The following is a 22,625-nucleotide window of genomic DNA, read 5'->3' on the forward strand; positions in this document are numbered from 1 at the left end:
ACTTAGCAGAGGCAGACGTACAGCGTAGCCTACATTATTGGGAAAGGAGTACAGATGTATTTTCCTGACAACAGCAATGTCCTCTATTGTTTTATACGGATCACAGTTTCCCGTTCCTTCGTCCTGTTCTACGCCGTAGATAACATTTAAAATAATGAAGATTTGCATTGCTTCTCTCTCGATTCTGCATTGTTGTACATTTGTGCGGATTCATTCATGATGTGTCTTAAATTATAATTAAAATATGTTGCGCATGAATGTGACCACTACGTGGCGTTTCTATACATTACTTTAAACTTTTATTGTTCGCCGTTATTGTTCAACATATTCCTCAACATGTAAATCTGAAAGGTAAGATATGCCTAGGTATACAGTAGCCTGTAATCTAAGCACCGTTGGAAACAGCATGGACATTATACGCATTCTAGTCGCACAGTCATGATGGTAAATACAAAATGTTACTTTTTCCCCCCCAAATCCAAGTTCAATAGGCACAAAGAGGTTGATGGCATAGTTTAGATAAGGAACGTCAGCTTGACGACGGTGAAGTGAAGACAGAGGAAGATGGTTTTTACCCCGAGAGTAACCAGTACACTGCTGCACAATGAACTCTGTCTCGCCAGCCAAGACCCTCCCTGTATTCTCATTCACCCTTAGTGTTGTCTCTGTCTGAATGTTACACCAAACGTTTGGATGAGCACATTTCTGTTTCCTGTCAAGATTTTGTTATTTTTGCTGTATAGTTCTGTAAATGATTGAATGTTCCTGGAAAAAAAAAAAACTAATGTAAAGAATTCACTTGGAAATGTCTCTCAACAGCATCTTTTCTTGAGCCAAGTTAATGTTTCTGTGAAATGTCCAGAGTGCTGCTGTTTCTATTGCTTGGCTTTGCTGAAATGCAACACCTACCTCTGATAGTATCCGAACCCTCATACTAAAAAGCAATAACCGGTAAAAATGTTCATTTAAAAAATAATTATATCAGGCCAATTGACTCCTAAAGTTAGGTCAGTCCGGTTTGGAAGGTGCAGGGCAGGAACGCCTTGTTTACAGTGTGATTTCCATTGAATGAGGAAAAGTTTGTAAATTATTTTCTATTCATGGGTTTTTGATTACATACGGTTTTTACTATTGAGTAGTAAAATAATAATAGCCTATTACTGCAATAGGCTGTTTTTCAGAATATCATTCAGAACGGGAACACACTTTGGAATATTAATGATTGATTTAAAAACATTGTAAGCAAATGTTGTGCTTCACAAGTTTGAAAAAAACAAAAAACTACGATGAACTGAATTTGTTTTTCTGCCAACAGGGTTGATGCACACATTTCTGTGAATGCAGTTACAGAGTTAACCGGGAAGGCTAATTTTCACCTGCAGTCCTGCATGTCTTTGGATTGTGGGAGGGAACCGGGGTGCCCAGAGGAAAGCCACACAAGCACAGGAGAATGAGCTCCACACAGGGACGACCCAGGCTGCCTGGGATATAGACCCACAACTGGTTTCCTGCATCAATGCTAATCACTGTGCCACTGTGCTACCTAAACATAGGGGTTGGTGTTCAACACTCAGTAAGTCCAAATTGAGAAGAAGTAGAAATCAATTGCATTTACAAATAATGAAGTTACCGTCAGAAATTTCAAGAACACTCTTCTGCATACTGAATTTAGTCAGAAATCTCAATAACGCCCTTTTGCATACTGAATTTAGAAATCTCAGTAACACACTTGAATACTTAATTTAGTCAGAAATGTCAGTAACACACTTTCACATGCTGAATTTAGTCTGAAATCTCAATAACACGCTTGTGCATACTGAATTTACAGTCAAATCTCATTAATGTAAACCAAAAACAGTTGCCACAGAACATTTCAGTTCAAAACCTCCAGGACAGGGAGGGGAGCCCCATCTCTAGCCAGCCTGTGAGGCTGTAAACTCGGGGAAATGTTGTTACACAAGCAGGCAAATGGCAGAGGGCTTCAATATTCAGGCTCTGACTGGCTGAATCTCGTTCAGTACAGTCCAAGCGAACAATTAGCATACATTATCTGAGCTTGACCTTTTCCTGCCCGTCCCCTGCTTCACATTGCTGTCGACGACCCGTTCGCTCTGCGGCGTGTGAGCGTGGAACAGAGCAGGGCTGCATATGTGGAAGAGCGATGTTTAATCACTGCGAATGTTTAAAGCCACCACTCGATTTCATTTACACAATGCATTTTGTTTATGCAGAAATGTTACGTCTACCTCCGAATGTAAGTCTGGCCCGTGATTGGTGTGCTCTCGAGGTGCACGAGGTTGTATTTGGACACGAAAGTTCTTATGTACAACCCAATCCAAATCTACAAAAAAGTAAACTCATGTGCAAAACGTTATCTGAGACATTGCCATTGTTTATGATGTCATTTTCTGAGTTTAGACAAAGTTTAGACATCGTACTGTGGGTATCACATATTCCCAAAACTGAAATAAAGCAGAAAACTTTTGTGATAACAATGCATATCTTTCTCTTGAAAACATTAAAACTACTGGCCAATGGGCATAGTTGTAATATGAACATGACATAAACTCTGCTGGAAATGTTGAAAACAACCTTTTAATAGTCTGCAATGTTTCATTGCAGACTATTAAAAGTGAGAAAATATCTGAAGAAATTAGACATTCATGCATGGTAGAATTGCATAGACGCAATGCTTAGGACTTAAAATAAAAAAATTTCACCATTGATATAATTATAACTTCCTTTTTCACCCAAAGGCAAAATGGAAGAAGAAAATAGGTTTATAGTGATCGTATAAGACTGAAGTAAAATGTCTCTGGGAATAATTTCTTTGTAATCTGTGTGTGATGTTATAAACCACTGCTGGGCTGATTGGGCACATAATTCCTGCTCTAATACTGGTGTGACATTTAAACAGCAGTTAACACCGAGGCATTGCCGTGTATCATCCCCCGCCCTGAGCGTCACCACGGCACCATAATCAAAGGACGAGCTCTGGGAAATCAAAGAGGTTCAAATTAAATTAATAATTTAGTATGAGAAAGATGTTACTCAGCAGCCAAGAATAATTAATATCTTGCCAGGATTAAGTCCCCCTCATTATGAAAAGAAATAGCCAAAGATCCTAATGATGGCAACTGTTACGAGAAAAGTTGTCCAAAACACACACTAAAATTATGTATTTAAATTAAATTGAATTAAATTAAATTAATTAAACGACTACTTGTTTGACCTCTAACTGCAAACTTGGTCATTGTCTGACCTTTGCGAACCGAGCCGATTGGGGGAAATGTCGGATGCAAAGTGATTCTGAGAGAGTGGTGAGCGCCCTCTAGTGTTCAGAAGTGATATGAACGATTGAGATGTGTGGCACAGTCAGTTGAGGAGCCGACTCTCAATCCACATACGGTAAACGGGCTGTGTGCCTGGGCGTTCAGTTCCTGCCTCTGACATGGTCTGTGCTTGTCCCCTTTTTGGAATAAAGTACAAAATACCTAAATAAAAAATACACAAAGAGGGTGAACTGTCTGTTCTTTTTTTTAGGATATAAGGATAGAAGTGAAAAAAAGAGCAAGCAGACAACAAAATCCGTTTGGTAAATAGGGCTGTATTTTGGATATTGAGTCATGAAAAGCTTCAGGAAATGTTGTTTTTGTTAAACGTACTTTACCCTCCATCCCGAGAAGCCAAGACAACACAGGGCTGATTCTGACAAGCGGTGGTCACATGACAGGGCTAATCTCCGACGGCACAATGGGGTACCAGACACAGCGAAGGCCGATACATTTATCCCTTCTCAGCCAGTAACAATTAACAAAGGGCCGAATGGGAGGTCTTTTGTCTTTTGATTGACAGGCAGACAGTGAGTGATTGTTCCGTCGTTTCCTGCTTGTGTGCCGCGGCAGGTTATACGTGCGCTTACCGATTCGCGCGTTTCAGCGGAAACATCGATATCTCTCGAGCTTTTCAGCGCCTGTGTGCGATGAAGGGGAGGAGTGTGGGCGTGGTCCTTCACCTGCACAGGTGCTCATCAGGTTTCCATCAATGATGAGAGGATGGATAGGATGGAGAGGTGACTATTATCACCTGTCTGCTTGTTCTCCCTCACAGTGTGTTCTTGCAGATAAACCTCACTACCTCGAGTAAACAAGAAATAGTAAAGATCCAAAGGAATATTACCGGCTTTAAAGAGGAGTGTTTACCTGCTAAGGTGGCTCTGAATACTTTTGAAGAAGTCAAGATTCCCTTTATTTGTCAATAAGTATACAGTCGTGTGCAGAAATTTGGGGCGCCCCTGGACAAAAAGCTTTTTACAGTTAATATCGAAGTCAACAGAAGAAAACCTGACCTCTGAATGGTACGTTAAACATGACAAATGTCTTCAACTTTTAAAGCAAGATTACTTTTCGTTTGAATTTTTTGTAGCCTTCTCCTTCTTGGTGGAAATGAACCACCTTCATTCTGAAATCCTTGGACAACTATTTAGAGGAACTCGTGGTTGCTAACACCAGACAGGACAGTCACTGAACTTTCAAAATGTCAGGATATTGCTGGAGCCCCCAAACCCAGCCAACATCTGTCCATACAAATAGATTAAAAATCCAGAACACAAATTATGGGCCAGTTTCACAGATATAGATTAAGCCTAATCCTAGACTAAATTCAATTTCGAGTTTTGAATGGAGATTCCCCAATTAAAAGTCAATTTAGTTCAGAACTAAGTTTAATCTATGTATGTGAAACCAGTGGTGTAACTATTATAACAGATTGTGATTCCAGATCTACAAACATTTATTTAACATTTAAAAACCGACGCCAATGAAGCCACAGTGGAATCAGTTTATTTCATAGTGCAGCTTCTGCATATAATATATATCTTTTTTTTTACTTAGAAAAACAGTGAATATAATATTCATATATTTAATATCATGATATTAATATCATGTCATGGTCTTCTGTCTTGCTCTACTGCTCGTTCTAATCCACATCCTGATCAGCGTGGTCACAATCCTCTTCCTCATCCTCCTCTTCCTCCGCATCTTCATCATCACCACCACGGTGGTCTTCCTCCTCCCCCTTCTCCTCCCCAGACAGCCCCGGGTCATCGAGCTCCTCGTAGTCGTCTGGGTAATAATCTGCACAGGACTCTGGGTCCCGATCCTCCTGACCGCTGGGGAGAAAGAGCAAGCGCTTGCTGTCACTGTGTTTACATGAACTGATCCAGTGTCCGATGGAGTCGTATAAACTTATCTACCCTTATTCAGTAACTCCTTACAGCAGGGGTGCCCACGGAGTAGTATGTAGGTTTTCACTCCAACCAGCTGATTTCACCGATTAGTTCCCTCCTGTCTGGTTGAAGGTGTGTTAATTAGTGAAATCAGCTGGTGCAGTGATTGGTTGAAGGTGTGTTGATTAGTGAAATCAGCTGGTGCAGTGATTGGTTGAAGGTGTGTTGATTAGTGAAATCAGCTGGTGCAGTGATTGGTTGAAGGTGTGTTAATTAGTGAAATCAGCTGGTGCAGTGATTGGTTGAAGGTGTGTTAATGAGTGAAATCAGCTGGTGCAGTGATTGGTTGAAGGTGTGTTGATTAGTGAAATCAGCTGGTGCAGTGATTGGTTGAAGGTGTGTAAATTAGTGAAATCAGCTGGTGCAGTGATTGGTTGAAGGTGTGTTAATGAGTGAAATCAGCTGGTGCAGTGATTGGTTGAAGGTGTGTTGATTAGTGAAATCAGCTGGTGCAGTGATTGGTTGAAGGTGTGTTGATTAGTGAAATCAGCGGGTGCAGTGATTGGTTGTAGTGAAAACCTGCATACTCTCACATGATTGGGCACCCCCGCTCCTGACTGAGAGGGCCAGTTTCACAGACACAGAATAGGCCCTGTCCTTGACTACACTGAGTTCTCAATAGAGATTCCCCATTCAATTGAATTTAGATCAGGATTAGGCTTAACCTGTGCTGGTAAAACCAGCCCATAGTTTGTAACGTGACCTCTATAAACAAACCCACGGAGGACAGACATTTTTATCAATAATATTATTAATCCGATATCAACGCTCTGCGGGCGAGGCGATATGAGGGCAGTGCCTGGAGCTCAGTCCCACGGTCCAGGGAGGGGACCCTACCGCTGCTCCTCCTGGCTGGAGACGGAGGCCTGGTCCCTGGGCTCCCCGCGGCCCTGTGGCCCCTGAGTGCGGTCCGGGGCCAGCCGCAGCACCAGGTCCTCGCTCAGGCCCAGAGCGTGCAGCGCGTCCGCGTAGCGCCTCTCCACCACCTGCCTGGCGTTCCTCTGGAGTCACACACACAGTTAGACAACTACACATCTTCACACACGCACACGCACACGCACTCACACTCACACACACACACACACGCACACACACACACACGCACACACGCACACACACACATACAAACACACACACACATACACATACACACACACCCACACACACACTCACACACACACACACTCTGACACACACACATAAACACACACACACACTCACACACAAACACACCACACACACACACACAGACACACACACACACACACGGTGAGAAAACTACACATCTTCACACACACATTATAATTATAATACACGAGCGAATCTGAGCCAAGATTATTCACCGTGAATAATAAGTATTTCTCTGAATTCATACACACGGTGAGAAAACACACATTAATAATAATACATGAGCAAATCTAAAAGCCAAGATTATTCAAAAAAGGAGACTTCTCTAAAAAGGAGAATTCCTCTGGATTCATACGGTCAGAAAAATGTGATACCTTCACATAGTAATAATATAGGTAATATACAATTATAATAGATCAGCCAATAAGGTATTTGTGCATATGGGTGGGTGTGTGTGTGGGTGTGAGTGTGTGTGTGTGAGAGAGTGTGTGTGTGTGTGGGTGAGAGAGAGTGTGTGTGTATGTGTGTGTGTGTGTGTGGGTGTGAGTGTGTGTGTGAGAGTGTGTGGGTGTGTGTGTGTGAGAGAGTGTGTGTGTGTGTGTGTGTGAGAGTGTGTGTGTGTGTGAGAGAGAGTGTGTGTGTGTGTGTGTGTGTGTGTGAGAGAGAGTGTGTGTGAGAATGTGTGTGTGTGTGTGTGTGTGTGAGAGAGTGTGTGTGTGTGTGTGTATGTGTGAGAGAGTGTCTGTGTGTGTGTGTGTGTGTGTGTGAGAGAGAGTGTGTGTGTGTGTGTGTGTGTGTGTGTGAGAGAGTGTGTGTGTGTGTGTGTGTGTGTGTGTGTGTGTGTGAGAGAGAGTGTGTGAGTGTGTGTGTGTGAGAGTGTCTGTGTGGGTGTGAGTGTGTGTGTGTGTGGGGGGGTATGCACGCACAAGTTCACCTGTGTCACCTGCTCCAGCAGCAGAGGCCTGCCTCTCACCCTCTCCTCCATCTCCCTCATCTCCTCCCGAAACTCCTTCCTGCGCTGGAGGTCCTGCTTCCTGTCCCGACACACACAGGGCACTAGTGAGGACGGTCCTCATTAGGGTGGTAAAACCAGACAAGGTCCCCACAACACCAACATTGCTTAAAGTGTGTAATCCACATCAGCATCAGTCGACTGTAAATCAGAGGGTACAGGTAAAGAAGTTCTGCATCCCTGATACTATTTAAACTGAAGGACACGGTGCTTTGTCATTAAGTACTGTGTGACATTTAAAAAAGTGGTACATTCATTCCCATACCCAGAGGTCACTGAAATCAATGGAATTGCTGAGTGAGATTTAAAAAACACAATGCTAGCAAAAACTTGGTATTCAGCTTTATGGATTAATCACATAATAACATGCCATTTTGTGTGCCAAGTAAACGCAATAAAAAAATCAATTCCATTTAGTGTAAAAAAAAAAAAAGAAAGAAAAATTCAAGAAGTCAATACCATGTCTTTGTCTTTGACATTTATTGAACAAAACAAATCAAATGTTTCAATGCTTGTTCAAAAATACAAATACTACTAATTGAAGACATTATTGCAGTTAAATACTTAAATATTTCTGCTGCTTCTGTCCTCATCCTGGAATTCTCAGTTGGGGGGGCTTTTGGCAAAAACCAGCAACATTTAATAGAATTTCATTCATAGATGATTCACAAAAGATGATTTTATTCAAACTAGAATTGTCCCAGAGAACTTCACAATTTCATTACAGGCATTTACTTAAGTAATAAATAATTGCATTATAATGATTATTCAGATAGATTCAGAAAGAAGTTTTTTTTGTTTTGTTTTACAAACATGTTTCCACTAAAAATGGCAAAGCTGAGTCCCTGTACCTCACACACTTAGTGGAGGAGCCACTCATGCCTATATAGCTCCCCTTTCCCCGACTGCAGTCTCTGGCTCCAGATTGTTCAACATGGCGGTGCGGGTAAACTCGCGTTTTCAAAAAAACACTTTTCACAAGTCCATTGATCGTCAGTGGGTGACATTAACAGTCACTTGGTCCAGATCTTTCTACAGTCCGTCTCTCGGGTACCTGAGCTGCCGGAGTTTGGCGGTGCGGGTGAGGGCCAGGGCGGTGTGGGGGTCGTTGGCGAGCGCTCGTTTCGAGATCACGCTCTGCAGCCTTCGCACTCTCCGCTTCTGCCCTCGTCTCCGAGTCTCCTCCTCTTCCTCGGCCTTCCTCCTCTCCTCCAGGACCCTCCTACTCGGAGAGACAAGGCCGGCCCTGCTCAGGGGGGTGTTGGGGGGGGAGGGGCACCGGCGGGTTCGGGGGGGTACACCGGAGGTTGGGGTACACCGAGGTGGGGTTTTGAGGGCACACTTGGACTAAGGACGCGGAATCGAGGAGGTAGGTGGTGGGAAAAGGGAGTTCAAACCCGGGCAGGGTTTCAAACGGTTTACAGGAAACTACCGCATCTGAAGGTTTGGGTTTGAGTTGTATACAGCTCTGGGGTTCTGGGGTTGGCAGAGGGACCACTGTGGAACTGCATGCTCGGGTTTTGGGGGGAACACTGAATCTGGGGGAAGGGGAGAAGAAGTCACGAGGGTCGTGGGATCAGGGTCAGGGATGTTGAGACTCGAGTTGGGAAGTCCACAGCAAACACGATTAAAAGCAGGCAGGCACACGCACGCCAAACGCCCTTTCGCCCGCGGCGGTTAACCGTTAGCCATCAGCGGTTACCTCACGGCCTCCTGGCGCTTCCGGGCAGCGTCGGTGGTTCTGGCGGGACGGAGGTGCTCCAGGCTGGCGGACAGGGAGGAGCTGAGGCTGGAGTCGGAGGTTGGGGGCCGGCTGGGCGCGGCGTAGGGGCCGGCCTCCGCCTCGCTGCGGGACCGTTGGCGGCGTTGGCGGACGTCGGCGGTGCGGAGACGGAAGGGCTCGCACGCGGTGGTGGGCCTCTCCTCCCGCCGGCTCTGCAGCTGCTCCCGGAAGCGGCGGTATCCGGCCTCGAAGTCCGGCACCTCCCCGTTGATCCGGGGCCGGAAGTCCGCCTCCGTCCGCGCCTCCTCCTCCTCCTCCCGCTCCCCCGCGCCTCCTCGCTTGGCGTTCCGGCGGGGGCGTCCCAGCATGCTCCGGGGCAGCGAGGCGCTCTGGAGAAGCTCGCGCGACCTCATCTGCATCTTGATGGCGCGGTAGAGCTGGTCCTCCTTCATCCGCTCGCTCACCGTCGAGTCGTAGACCGAGCGGGGCACCGGCTTGGCCCGGAACATTCTCCCGGCCTCCCCCTCCTCCCGGCGGGGCTGCTCCCGGACTCGGGCCTCCTTCCTCTCCCTCTCCCGCTCCAGGACGGCGGAGGGCTTCTGGGACACGCGGCGGGGGGAGCGCCGGCGTCGCGTCCGCTCCTGGTTGCGGGCGGCGAGCTCCTCGTACAGGGGCAGGTAGACGTGGGCGGGGACGGGGCTGGCCCGGAACTTCCTCTGGCATTCGGCGAGCTCGGCCAGCTCCTTGCGCAGGAGGTCGCTCTCCAGCTCCACGTGCGCCCGCGACCTCACGCCCCGCCGCTTCCTGTCCGCCTCGCGGAGCGTCATCTGGAAGGGGCGGGGCACCGTGCACCGGTGCCGCCACGTGTCCCTCTCCGATTCGCCCTCCCTCTCGGGCTCCGCCCGCGCCCTGCCCCGGCCCCGCCCCTTCCCGCCACCCTGGCCCTCCGATTGGCTCCTGGCGGACTCGGGGCGCCGGTCCCGAGGGGCCAGCTCGCCCACGGTGAAGTTCTCCCACATCGTCCTGATTCGCTCCCTCGCCGAGGGCGGCAGGCTCCTCCCCCTCGTCTTCGCCGAGTCGTGATTGGCCACGCCCTCCTCCTCCTCCTCGGAGCTGTCGGACAGACCGCCGCCCCGGATCGGGCTGAGCTCCACGGCTGAGAAGGCCTTACGGAGCTCACGCACGGCGACCCCGCTCCGCTCCGACTGCCACCTGGAGACAGAACCGGAACCAGAACCATCATATCACAGCTTCACACACCGTACGGTCATCACACTTACTTTGTCTTGTAACACACATTATCAAACTTGAAACACTACTTGATTAACACTTTTCTGTGTGTTTTATGTGGGTGTGCTAATGTGTATATTTAGAATACTATTCATTTAAACATTTAATGTCATCACTTCCATACATTTGACCGATACTCAAACATGTATTCCAGTCTTATTTTGCGACCAACTTATTTTTGGGTTTTTGCAGTGCGAACCCCGTCCCTAGTGAGCTACAAGCAGAGACGGCAATCCTTCCGACAGGACTGGAGTGAAACCTGCAGAAACAGCGCCCCCTCCAGGACTGGAGTTAAACCTGCAGAAACAGCGCCCCCTCCAGGACTGGAGTTAAACCTGCAGAAACAGCGCCCCCTCCAGGACTGGAGTTAAACCTACAGAAACAGTGCCCCCTCCAGGACTGGAGTTAAACCTGCAGAAACAGCGCCCCCTCCAGGACTGGAGTTAAACCTGCAGAAACAGCGCCCCCTCCAGGACCGGAGTCTGAGACCCCTGTATGAGAAGAACAGCAGTGAGGGACTGCAGGCCTGTCCCGGGCGAGCTGCGGGGCGTACCTGCTTGGCCCCCCTGCTTGGCCCCCCGCGGGCCCCGGGGCCTTGAGCCCCAGCTGGGTGCGGTACATCCTCTCCAGCTGCCCCATGGTGTGGAGGTGGGCGCGCCGGAGGGCCTCCAGCCGTCTGCAGTACTCCTGGTTGGAGGAGCAGAGCTCCAGCAGGTCCATGGGCCCCATGGGCCCCGGCGCCCCGCGGTTCTGCCCCGGGGCCGGGCCACGCCCCTCTCCTCCCCGGGGCCCTGCGTCGCTGAGGTCCGAGTCCGAGTCGTACCTCACCTGCCAAAAAAACCAAAAACCAAAAACCTGAGGGGCGAGAGATCGCAGCCTGTTCATCAGTTCATCAGGAGGACTCAGACGAGTCTTGACTGAACGGTTAGGAGTCAAAATGCTAAATGGACTGCACTGATATCCAAAACACTAGACATTACATTACACTACATTAATGGCATTTGGCAGACGCTCTTATCCAGAGCAACGTACAGTTGATTAGACCAAGCAGGATACAATCCTCCCCTGGAGCAATGCAGGGTTAAGGGGTGAACTGACAACCTGCCAACTGCCAGACGACCGCTCTTACCTCCTGAGCCGACGTGGCCCCCTTATTTTATGTTATTCAGTTCAACAGGAGGACAAAAGCAGGAGAACTGTTCGACAGAGTCTTTGACCGAACCGTGGGAGTCTGCCCAGGCTCGGCATCGACAGCAGCTGCAATAACGTCTGTGTTTCCGCCTCAGCAGAGGAGCCCAGCTCATTTTGTGCCAATTAGCAATCTTATCTTATTTCACATTAGATGCCTGAAATTCAGGGCCTGGGGCAATTAGCAGATGCAGACACTGCAGTTATCACACCCTCTCCCACTCAAAATCGGCAAGGGTAAGTGGACATCATCATTTCAAATTTGGGGGCCTTGGGTTATTTAGAGACCCTCTGAATCTGAATTTGAGGTCACTCTAATCTTGGGGGAGGGGGAAACGAATTTCTTTCCTCTCATCCAGAAGGAAAGTAATAATGTAATGTAGATACAAAACGGTGTCAGGGGCAATACTCCCGTCTAAGCCTTCGTGGCTCAATTCAAATGTACATTAGAAGTGCCATGATACATATATCTATATATAGAAAGCTTCCACTCCCAGCTGTCAGCAATCCCGCCATTAAAAAAAAAAAGAAAAAAACAGGTGAGATTAAACATAGGGCCAAGAAGCCGCTCTGTGAGTTAAGCTACGTCTCTAAAGCGCATTAGCGGAGGTTTGGGAGGCCATATGGCCGTCTCCGTCTCAGTCTCAGTACGACAAAAGAACAGTTTTCGCCAACAGACCGCGCTGTCAACCCTCTGTAGAGTTTGGTTTTTTAACGGAATGTTTTTTTCAAAATTCAGTGAGTACAGGTTCTTCATTTAAGAGACGGGGTTTACAATAACATAAAAGCAATAACACAAAAGGAATCGTGTGACTTGAACACTTTTTTTGAACACGGTTTTAATTTATAGTGTTTATGTTATACTGCCCTCATGTTGCACGACCCCTGCCAACGGTCCAATGAGTGCAACGAAAACGTGCTCGCAACTCAGTCAGACCGTTAAAATATAAACAAATTCCCCTGCGGTACCGTACCCCACTGGGACCTGTTCCCAAAACGGGACAGACGAGCAGAGATTTAAAGAGACAGTGCAGAGGGGCAGCGATTAGGACAATGCTTTAGTAACAGGAGGGATTACTGTGTCTCTATCGTGGTCGAAAGATTTGTTTCTTTACAGGTCAAATCCTTTTCCTCTTCGCATCAAACGCTCACGCCCCCTCTCACACCGTCACCCCAGTCCAATTAACTGTGCAAACTGCAGGTTGGATTTCTGCGCCAACGACGTTTCACATGACCGTCACAGATACTTCTGAAGTACAGCTGTGTGCCACATCCCAAATATGAAACACAAATGAACTGCGACACATTGAAGTGATGAGATCTTTTTCAACAATCCACTGACAAACAAATCAAAGCCAAGCCCATTTTTTCCCCCAAAAAATATTTAAGTAACGTTAACATATTTACCCACAGTAATAAGTTGTCAAACTACTTTCAAGAATTCCCAATTGACCACCTTCTCCCCAATGCTTTCTAAAATATCCACAATACATTCAACGGGAAAGTAAGTCGATATCAATCAGTTAAGTTTCAGTTTTATAATTGACAAAAAGGTGTCAGAGTGTGGAAAATATGAATGCGTCTAATAACTACTAGACACTAATATAATAGCTACTAGCAAGCTAGTCTAGCAGAATGAAAATGGTCGCTCTTGAAAGTTACGTTAAGTTACTTGGAAATTATTATACGACACATTGGCAATACAGCCTCATAGCTAGGCTAGCTAGTTAGTTTAATCGCATTGCACTGTCGAGAACAACCCGCTGGCTAGCTAGCGAGGGAATAGTATATCTTGGTTAGGTTATCGATCCAGGAACAGTACATGAACTAACTAGCAAGCCATCTTAACGTTACCTGTTTCTCATAGTTGCGGTTATCGGGCGGATGTCCTGCCGCGCACGGGGCTGCTCTCTCCCGCTCATACAGAGCTAACGGGACCTTAGTGTGCGGATCAACCGGCGTTTTCAAACACGAGGTCACCAGGACGTTTGCGCGATGCGACTTCTCCATGACGCCGTCCGATCTCCTTTCACTTCGCGTTGAACATTGATTTAACTGAACGCATTTAGTTGCAGTTTCGTTAAGCTCTCTGCAACCCAAATTAAACTGCCACGGTAGCGTTTTGTTGCGCAGCGGCGTCGCTGGCTACCCTGGTAACTGGGGCTACGGTACACCCACAGGGTCAAAACGGTCTGCGCCGTCTAAAACAAACCGCAAGCGCTTGTATTCAAAATCGCTGGGCTTCGTCCAATTTACAAAGACAAAGACCAAACCCGATTGTAGCCACACCATCTGTGGTTGTTAAACGCTAACGCAAAAATGCTGTTTGGGTTAGATCAGTCCTTTATACAGTTAAAATATTGTGTTACAAATTACAAGCAAGGAGTTCGAATAGGTGCTCTCCATCACTATAAGATTAGTTATTTACAGCAAGGATGACACAGTGAGCTATCCAAGTAAATCCTTTCTCGTGTGTCACAAACCAATACATTAGGTTAATTAACAGTGTTATCACAGCACAAGCCTTGAGCTGAAAAGATGCTGGCTTTGAGTTCACCTCCACGAGCTTCGTGAATTTTGTCGAAGGAATTTCAAGCAGGGAAGCAAACTGGAATCCCACACTGCTATGGCACTTGCGTTAGGATAATGCACTTTCCAAAATGTAAAACTTAATGTTGCCCAGCCAATGTCCTACATGTTAACAAGGAATATTTATTTTGGTTAAAAAAAGATTCCAGATCAATTGACATGACTGTCAATGTCACAAGACAGCCGATTCATTCTGTACTGAAGGACAAGTGTCAATTCTGTGCTGCAATGGAACTCAAATCAAATGAAAGGATCACACAAAAACACAGTTTGGTTACTCTTGTCTCAAAAAAACAGTTTATTAAATTACGTGACAAGTACACAGAAGGCACCCAGACAGGAGCCGTAACAAACACGCCCAGAAACCGCGGCGGAGCGCAGGACACGCAGGTGTAGGTCCACGATCACCTCCTCCTGAAGGCTCTTCTGCCGCTCCTTATCGAGTGTTCACCTGCACGGGAGACACACGGTCAAACCTTAAAGGCCCACACGCATATTCTCTGTGTTTCTGAGCTTTTCACATCATCTGGGGACCTTTGGTTTGTGTTCCATACTGATCCAAGTGAAGCAATTGCAATCTTGGTATTAGTATGCCTACTTTAGTGTCTAACTGTGTGAGTGAGTGAGTGAGTGACTGAGTGACTGAGTGAGTGAGTGAGTGAGTGTGCGGTGTGTGTGTGTGTGTGTGTGTGTGTGTGTGTGCGTGCAGTGTGTGTGTGTGTGTGTCTGTGTGTGTGTGTGTGTGTGTGCGTGTGTGTGAGTGTGAGTGTGTGAGAGTGTGTGTGAGTGTGAGAGAGTGTGTGTGAGTGTGAGTGTGTGAGAGTGTGTGTGTGTGAGAGTGTGTGTGTGTGAGAGTGTGTGTGTGTGAGAGTGTGTGAGAGTGTGTGTGTGTGTGTGCGTGGTGTGTGCGTGTGTGCAGTGTGTGCGTGTGTGTGCGCAGTGTGTGCGTGTGTGTGCAGTGTGTGTGTGTGTGTGTGTGTGCGCAGTGTGTGTGTGTGTGTGTGCGTGTGTGAGAGAGAGTGTGTGTGTGTGTGTGTGGTGTGCGAGTGAGTGAGTGAGTGAGTGAGTGAGTGAGTGAGTGAGTGAGTGTGTGTGTGTGTGTGTGTGTGTGTGCATGGTGTGTGTGCGTGTGTGTGTGTGTGTGTGTGTGTGCAGTGTGTGCGTGTGTGTGCGTGTGTGTGCGTGTGTGTGCGTGTGTGTGCGTGTGTGTGCGTGCGTGTGCGTGTGAGTGTGTGCGTGTGTGTGCGTGTGTGCGTGTCCTCACCACATCGTCGATCTTCAGGATGCAGCGCACCGTCTCGGTGGCGAGGGTCAGAGCGCTGATGGAGACCAGCAGAGGCTGCACCACCAGCTCCTCCAGGATGTTAGAGATTCCCCCCTGAGAGACGCACAGCCGTTACTGACCAGAGGAACCCAACGGCACTTACACTTACACGCACACATACATATACATATATATATATATATATGCACTTACACAACACACGCAAGCACACACACACACACACACACACACACACACACACACACACACACACACACACACACACACACACAGCTCTCACTCTCTCACACAGCTCACACACAGCTCACACACAGCTCACACACAGCTCACACACAGCTCACACACAGCTCACACACAGCTCACACACAGCTCACACACAGCTCACACACAGCTCACACACAGCTCACACACAGCTCACACACAGCTCACACACAGCTCACACACCTTGCGGACGTTGATGCCGGCGGTCATCTCGCCCTGCGCGTGTCTGTTGCGGAGCTCGGTGACGGTGGAGATGGGGTTGAGGCCGGCGTTCTCGGCCAGCGTGGAGGGCACCACCTCCAGGGCGTCGGCGAAGGCGCGCACGCAGTACGCCTCCATGCCGCTGAGCGTGCGCCCGTACTCTGCCAGCCGCAGGGCCAGCTCGATCTCCGGGGCCCCGCCGCCCGCGATCAGGGCCCTGTGGGGGGGGGACAGGGGGGGGTCAGCACCTCAAACTGGGCCAGACCGCCAGGGAGGTTCCCCACAGGGCGAATCCACAGCCATTTATACAGCCCCGAGAACTTTAACCATAACCATAACCATAACCAGACTACTGTCTAAAGGACCGTCCACACCTAGAACTATAACCATATTACTGTCTAAAGGCCGGTCCACAACTAGAACTAGAACCATAACTATACTACTGTTTACTCCCGTCCACACCTGGGACTAGAACTATAACTACAACCAAAACCTTACTACTGTCTAAAGGCCGGTCCACACCTAGAACTACAATTTAGTAGGTAGTATTTAATAGGGGCTCAAAACAATAGTAAGCAGTCATTTTCATTGGTTGACTGGCATAAGGTCGGGAGTTGGGACTGAAAGGGTTTGGCGGTCCGGTCAGAAGAGGTTACCTCTTCTTCACCAGGCAGCGGATGACACACAGGGCGTCGTGGATGGAGCGCTCCGCCTCCTCGATCACCAGCTTGTTGGAGCCGCGCACCACGATGCTGACCGTCTTCCCCGGACTGGCACAGCCCGTGATCTGAGCCGGGAAACACACTCATCTCAGACCACACCACATCACCCGGGAAACACAGTCGAAACACTCACATCACCCGGGAAACACACTCACATCATATCACCCGGGAAACACACTCAACTCAGACCACATCACATCACCGGGAAACACACTCAAAACACACTCACATCACATCCATTACAATCAGACAGTTAGCTCATTACCTTGACCAGCTTGCCAGATCCATCCAAGCTGACCTCTTCCGCCAACTCAGCGCTGCCCAGCATTTCTGCGGTGAACTGGTCGATATGGGCGATGGGCTTGGTTCCTAGAGTCTGGACAGAAACGGACATTTTAGGTCCGTCCAGGTTTGAGCTCTCCCAATGACTTCCAGCTCAGGGTCGGAAACGCTCTCCGCGGAGAGCGCTGGTTCTGCGCTCACCTTGCAGATGAACTCGATCTCGTCCCGCTCGATGTCCTTGATGACCATGATCTTCATCTTGTTGAGGAAGTGCAGCGCCAGGTCACTCAGAGCATCTCTGTGGAGCATTCAAACATTCATTCAAAATGGCCGCCTGCGCCCATGTTCTCGCAGCATCACAAGCACACGCGCACACACCTCGGCCTGGAAACTGGCCACTGACACGCGGAACAGCGACCGATAACTTTCACTGTCAACGACGTGAACGCACTGCACTACCATCAAGGTGGTACAGGGATTTAAAAAAAATTTTTTTTCTTTTTATATATGAAAAAAAAACAAAAAAACCCAACTACTATTATTACTATGGATTCCAAATAGAGGCTGTCAAGACTGCAATAAAATGAGTGTAGGAAATTAAAATTCATGATTTTACAACGTGATTGACAACGCACTGTAACGAGGTGCTGGATAAAGGTCCCATACAGGATATTATAAAAAGTGTGAAAGTATCAGAACACGGTCCCCCAAAATATCCACACAATCCACAAACTGCATTTAAACAAGCCGTTCGGGACTTCCGTAACTTAGTGATGTCACAACTATATGCTCATTTGCATGTTGTATATCCAAACATCTCCATATGGATATCAGGACAGAAAATAAAACACTGAAAAGGTGTACATCATGGAACCATCACGCTCACACACCTGAGGTGAATATGCCACACACACACACACACACACACACACACACACACACACACACACACAGTGTACCTGAGGATGGATTTCTGAATCAGCAGCATGTTGCAGCCGGCCTTCTTGATCTGTTTGACCAGGTTGAGGATGTAGGCGCGCTCCTCCCGCAGAACGCGGTCCATCTGGGCGTAGTCCGACACCACGATCTGGTTGTCCATCTGTCTCCACGGAGATAAGAGAACATTCTCTTTCAAAACGATACATTTGTAGTCATCGTTATGGTTACAGTTGTTGGAGTGGACGGGCCTCGAGGTGGCTGTAATCACGCTCGTGCGGACTCACGTCAGTCTTCGGCGGGGACAGGCAGAACTGGATGAGGCCGATCTTGGCCTTCTCCACGCGGGACACGCCGGAGTTCACCACCTTCTGGGTCAGCACCAGCCCGTCCACCAGCTCGCAGTCATCGATGGTGCCCCTGCAGACACCGTCACACAGCTCTTAACGGACGCTTTTATTCCACAGCAAACCGTACACCTTACATTTCCAATTTTCCTAAATTACATAATCCATTTATGCTATACAGCGGCGTATTTAGTTAGATGCATTAAATCCAAAACGTAAAATGTGAATGGATGGATGACCACGAACACATCTTACTGTAGAAGGCTCCCTATCCACACCTGTCCATCCATTCACACAAATACGAGACAGACAAGACGATGAATCCTGACACCATTATTCAGCTCTCACGTGCTCATTACAGTCATTTAGCTGACACTTTATTCAAAGTGATCTGCAGTTGACTAGACTAAGCCAATCCCCTCGGGAGCAATGTGGGGGTTAAGGGCCTTGCTCAAGGGCCCAACAGCTGCGCAGATCTTACTGTAGCTACACTGGGGCTTGAACCACCAAACCTACCAGTCAAGTCCCAGTCAAGCACCTCGGCGACAATGAGTTTCGTTACAAGCCAGAGCAGTGGTCCTCTCTCCAGGTCGTGGAGAGCAGCAGGGTGTGGCTGGTTTTTGTTTTCACCTTAATCTCAGCAACCAACTCAGACCCAAGAAACCAGGTGAGGCGGGTTAACTGCAAATTAACTCCGTTAATTGATCAATTAAGTGTTGAGTAACAGCGAAAGCCAGCATGCCCTGCGGCTCTCCAGGACCAGGAGTGAGGACCACTGCTCTAGCTGATAAAGAAACCTATAGTGGCTATAGATGCTTGACTGGGACCTGGTAGGTTTCAAGCGACAGTAAGATGAGTGCAGCTCTTGGGCCCTTGAGCAAGGCCCTTACCTGAGGGCCAACTAAGCCCTCGGCGGCCGTAGCTCACCCCAGCTTCTTGACGATGTTGATGTCGCGCAGGTCGACGCTGGTGGCCGTGGCGGGGTCGATGACCCGCATGACCGCGTCCACGCTCATGGGCGCCAGCAGGCTGGAGTTCTGCGACACCACCTTGGAGCACAGCGAGGTGGTGGCGCTGTTGAGCAGCGTCTCGCGGTCGCTCAGCTGCACGGGCTGACTCATGCCGGTCAGCACCTCCACGCCTTTGTCCACGGCCTTCTGGAAGGACTCGGAGATCGTGGTGGGGTGGATACCTGCCGTAGAGAGAGCGCGGGCGGGATTCACTTTCACACCGTTACACACCGTTACACACCGTTACACACCGTTACACACCGTTTGAGGGTTACTCTCCCCACAAGGGGTTTTAATGGGGGCTACTTTGCCTGTTCTTCCCTCAAACTGCCACACTATCCACATCTCCCATCCATCCTCACAAGAACATGACAGACAAGACTATTGATCCTGCAACTCTATTGATCCTGAGGTCCAATGACTTCCGTTTGTAACATATCAGCTGGCAAGAAGGTGTCGCTGCATTAAATTAATGGCATTTGGCAGACGCTCTCATCCAGAGCGAAGTACAGTTGATTAGACTAAGCAGGAGTTAAGGGCCTTGCTCAAGGGCCTGGCTCAAGGGTCCAACGGCTTTGCGGATCTTAGTGTGGCTACACCAGGGATCAAACTACCGACCCTTGCGTTTCCCAGTCGTGTACCTTAACCACTACACTACAGGCCGCCCTACAAAGCGCTAGCTTTGTAAATATACTGTCTGTTGGAAATATTAAAACATATAAAAGAGTTATGCTGCTGTGGCTGTGAGGCCATCCTGTATTCCGACATTTCAGGCAGTTTCAGTGACATCAGTTCCCTCCTACTTGGCAACTCGGAGCTGTAAAACGATACCCGACCTTCCCACTCTTAACGGGCTGTTCCAGTGAATCTTTCCTGGTCGGAAGGTCGTAACTCCGGGTTTCGGGGGCACGAGGAACACACCTTTCTGGAGCAGCCTGGCGCAGGCCTCGAGCAGGGCCCCAGCGATCACCACCACGGAGGTGGTGCCGTCTCCAGCCTCGATGTCCTGGGCCTTCGACAGCTCCACCAGCTGCGGCCAAACAGGGGGATACGGGAAAAACAGCCGGCTGTATTAAAGCGCCCCCATTTCCATTTCTAAAGCAATAAACTCTGCAACGCTGTCTCTTGCTGTGCTTGCAGCTTTTATTCATTGAAAAACAAAAAAAGACTTGCGTTTCGGACATTTTGCCGTCATATCAACATTCAACATTGAAAACATACGAGTGACTTTTTTTTCACGCCCCGAAAGCATTTCACTTTTAGTCAGGAAATTGGAGGTGTGCTACTGCATCAGTTATGATTAAATTAAAAAAAAGAAATCTAACGCCACATGTCGCAGATAGTTATTACTGCACTTAAAAAAATTACACTGCGATGGCTATTTCACCCAGCCCTAACACAGACCGCAAACTTCCACAGAAAAAAGCACTTAGGATCAGTAACCCACCATTTTAGCCGCTGGATGGAGAACCTGCATCTGCTTGAGGATCGTGGCTCCATCGTTGGTGATGGTGACGTCACCCTTTCCATCTTGAATCTATAAAGACATTGCGAATACAGATCACCAACAGACACTGCAAGATCATACCGGATTGTGAAATAAAGGGTCACGTAAGGCATTTTTACCATTTTGTCCATACCCTTGGGTCCCAAGCTGGTCCTGATGGCATCGGCAACAGCTGTCAATCACAGAGAAGACATTACTTACTACATTACTAGTGAACAGGTTGAATATGTGAATGTTATGAAAAAAGGGAAGGTGTAATAAGCTAGCGTCAACCTACACCTTTTCAGTCAATATTGTCATTCTTTATTTCTATGTGCATTCATTCTGTAAAAATTGTTAATAAGGACCGAAATGAATAACTACTACTACTGCTACCCCGCCCATCTCTATGCGCGTCCAGCACTGAACGACGGCACTTCGTTTAGACCAGTTAAACAAAGCCTCCAACACGATTGCGTTTAACTTCTGTACAAATGAACCTTAGATTTTACCCCATTGATTTTACTAACGACTAACGCAATGCACTGATGGCCGGCCGTAGTGAAGCAGCTAAATTAAGGTAATACGGGGTTTCCTGGGCGACAGAATTAAGCGGAAGAGACACTGTCATGACAGCGCAGATTATGTTCAAGTGGATAATGCTTCGGGAGGGACAAGGCGAATACATAAAGATAGCCCGTCACGGGATTACAACAGCCGTTATCCCGGGGCATTTGCAGAGTGTAGCAGCATATGCCAAAGAACATGCTTTTCGTTGCAGAAATGAAACAATATATTAGCTAACGAAAAACACTGTCCATGTCCGTGCCTCCATCCATTCATCCACGCTACCGTTAGCTAGCACAGATTACCGGTGCCGCTTAGGAACGCATGCGTCAACAACTTCTGTCACGTATAGGCAAAAGAGAAAATGCTAATCAACAGTTTAAAAAAATGCATATGAATTTGACATTTACCTTTCCCGGCGGAAATGTTGCTGAACCGAATTTGGGCCGGCTTATCTCGGTCCACATAGGTACCTCCTTTGTTTTTCCCACCAGAGAGTTTTGAGGCGATGGCTTCGGGCATGATTATTTATTTTCGTCTATAGATGTTACAGCAATCTGAATAAAGGGAACGGATGAATCCCCCGAATCTGATGATCCCTTGGAGCGTCGCCTTATGTCGGATGGCTTTGGATTCGGTGTTGGTTCTATCTTCGTTAACTGTAATCGCCTCCGCGCTACAGAAACTTCCAGAGCCACCGGCTGCGATCACAAGTGAAAGGACCCTACGCAGACTCTATGACGCATCGATATGACGAAATATGGTGTCTACGAATTTGCCGTGTCCCTCGTCTCTGCTTCAGCTCATGCTGATTGAATGTATTATAATTATATGTAATAACATACATACCAATTTTATACACTCTGACGAATTAAGGTTCTCGCCTTGTTTTTCTGTCGAAGTGGACCACAAATATGTCTTTACCTTAAAAGGCGGCAAAGATAGCGGGGCACTTCAGAGGCGTGGTTTTTGCTTTTTCTTTTTTTTTATTGTCAGAAGTGAATGGACGATGCAAAATGTGAATATTCAGACTTACAAAAAAGAGAGAAAAGAAATCAATAAATACTAACAATAGATTTCAGAATTTATCTGGTAATTCCACTTTTTACATTGTATTTTTTATGTTCTTACATTTATTAATTAAAAAAACATTAATATGGTTTTTCCACTCTCCGTGCTTACTCCACTGTGTCCCACCCGTGATTTATAAATCTCAGATGAATTTAATCATGTGAATGTTAATGTAATTATACATTAATTTAATAAATATGTGTGCTGATGGTAATTCTACGTGTATTATATTTTCTAAAT

At 47.6% G+C, this 22,625-nt stretch overlaps 2 protein-coding genes across 2 annotated transcripts; both read right to left on the reverse strand.

Annotated features, from left to right (window-relative positions):
• Positions 1 to 4,974: 4,974 nt before the first annotated feature.
• Positions 4,975 to 13,790, reverse strand: fam161a (FAM161 centrosomal protein A). Its single transcript, XM_061233018.1, has 7 exons — positions 13,483 to 13,790; positions 10,994 to 11,268; positions 9,130 to 10,362; positions 8,482 to 8,649; positions 7,350 to 7,449; positions 6,125 to 6,288; positions 4,975 to 5,170 (listed from the first exon to the last, which is right to left on the reverse strand). The coding sequence occupies exons 1-7, from the start codon at positions 13,636 to 13,638 to the stop codon at positions 4,978 to 4,980; spliced, it is 2,289 nt and encodes a 762-aa protein (XP_061089002.1). The 5' UTR covers positions 13,639 to 13,790; the 3' UTR covers positions 4,975 to 4,977.
• A 696-nt stretch (positions 13,791 to 14,486) lies between these two features.
• Positions 14,487 to 22,059, reverse strand: cct4 (chaperonin containing TCP1, subunit 4 (delta)). Its single transcript, XM_061233013.1, has 13 exons — positions 21,725 to 22,059; positions 20,888 to 20,940; positions 20,709 to 20,798; positions 20,183 to 20,291; positions 19,179 to 19,443; positions 18,192 to 18,324; positions 17,928 to 18,067; positions 17,170 to 17,266; positions 16,952 to 17,062; positions 16,621 to 16,751; positions 15,947 to 16,181; positions 15,482 to 15,595; positions 14,487 to 14,668 (listed from the first exon to the last, which is right to left on the reverse strand). Exons 1-13 carry the CDS (start codon positions 21,834 to 21,836, stop codon positions 14,654 to 14,656), a joined length of 1,605 nt encoding a protein of 534 aa, XP_061088997.1. The 5' UTR covers positions 21,837 to 22,059; the 3' UTR covers positions 14,487 to 14,653.
• Positions 22,060 to 22,625: the final 566 nt, after the last annotated feature.

Source organism: Conger conger, chromosome 2 (genome assembly GCF_963514075.1).
Source record: "Conger conger chromosome 2, fConCon1.1, whole genome shotgun sequence".
In the NCBI taxonomy this organism is placed as follows: domain Eukaryota; kingdom Metazoa; phylum Chordata; class Actinopteri; order Anguilliformes; family Congridae; genus Conger; species Conger conger.

What these genes read in the sequence shown, in the direction of transcription:
- cct4 (XM_061233013.1), bottom strand. Translation starts at nt 21,836, where the DNA reads ATGCCCGAAGCCATCGCCTCAAAACTCTCTGGTGGGAAAAACAAAGGA. An exon ending in CAACATTTCCGCCGGGAAAG is followed by an intron (nt 20,941 to 21,724) that starts GTAAATGTCAAA and finishes TGTGATTGACAG; the next exon opens with CTGTTGCCGATGCCATCAGG. An exon ending in TGTCCCCGCCGAAGACTGAC is followed by an intron (nt 18,068 to 18,191) that starts GTGAGTCCGCAC and finishes CCGTGGAGACAG; the next exon opens with ATGGACAACCAGATCGTGGT.
- fam161a (XM_061233018.1), bottom strand. Translation starts at nt 13,638, where the DNA reads ATGGAGAAGTCGCATCGCGCAAACGTCCTGGTGACCTCGTGTTTGAAA. An exon ending in GCCAAACTCCGGCAGCTCAG is followed by an intron (nt 7,450 to 8,481) that starts GTACCCGAGAGA and finishes GTGTCGGGACAG; the next exon opens with GAAGCAGGACCTCCAGCGCA. An exon ending in TCCAGCCAGGAGGAGCAGCG is followed by an intron (nt 5,171 to 6,124) that starts GTAGGGTCCCCT and finishes CTTTCTCCCCAG; the next exon opens with CGGTCAGGAGGATCGGGACC.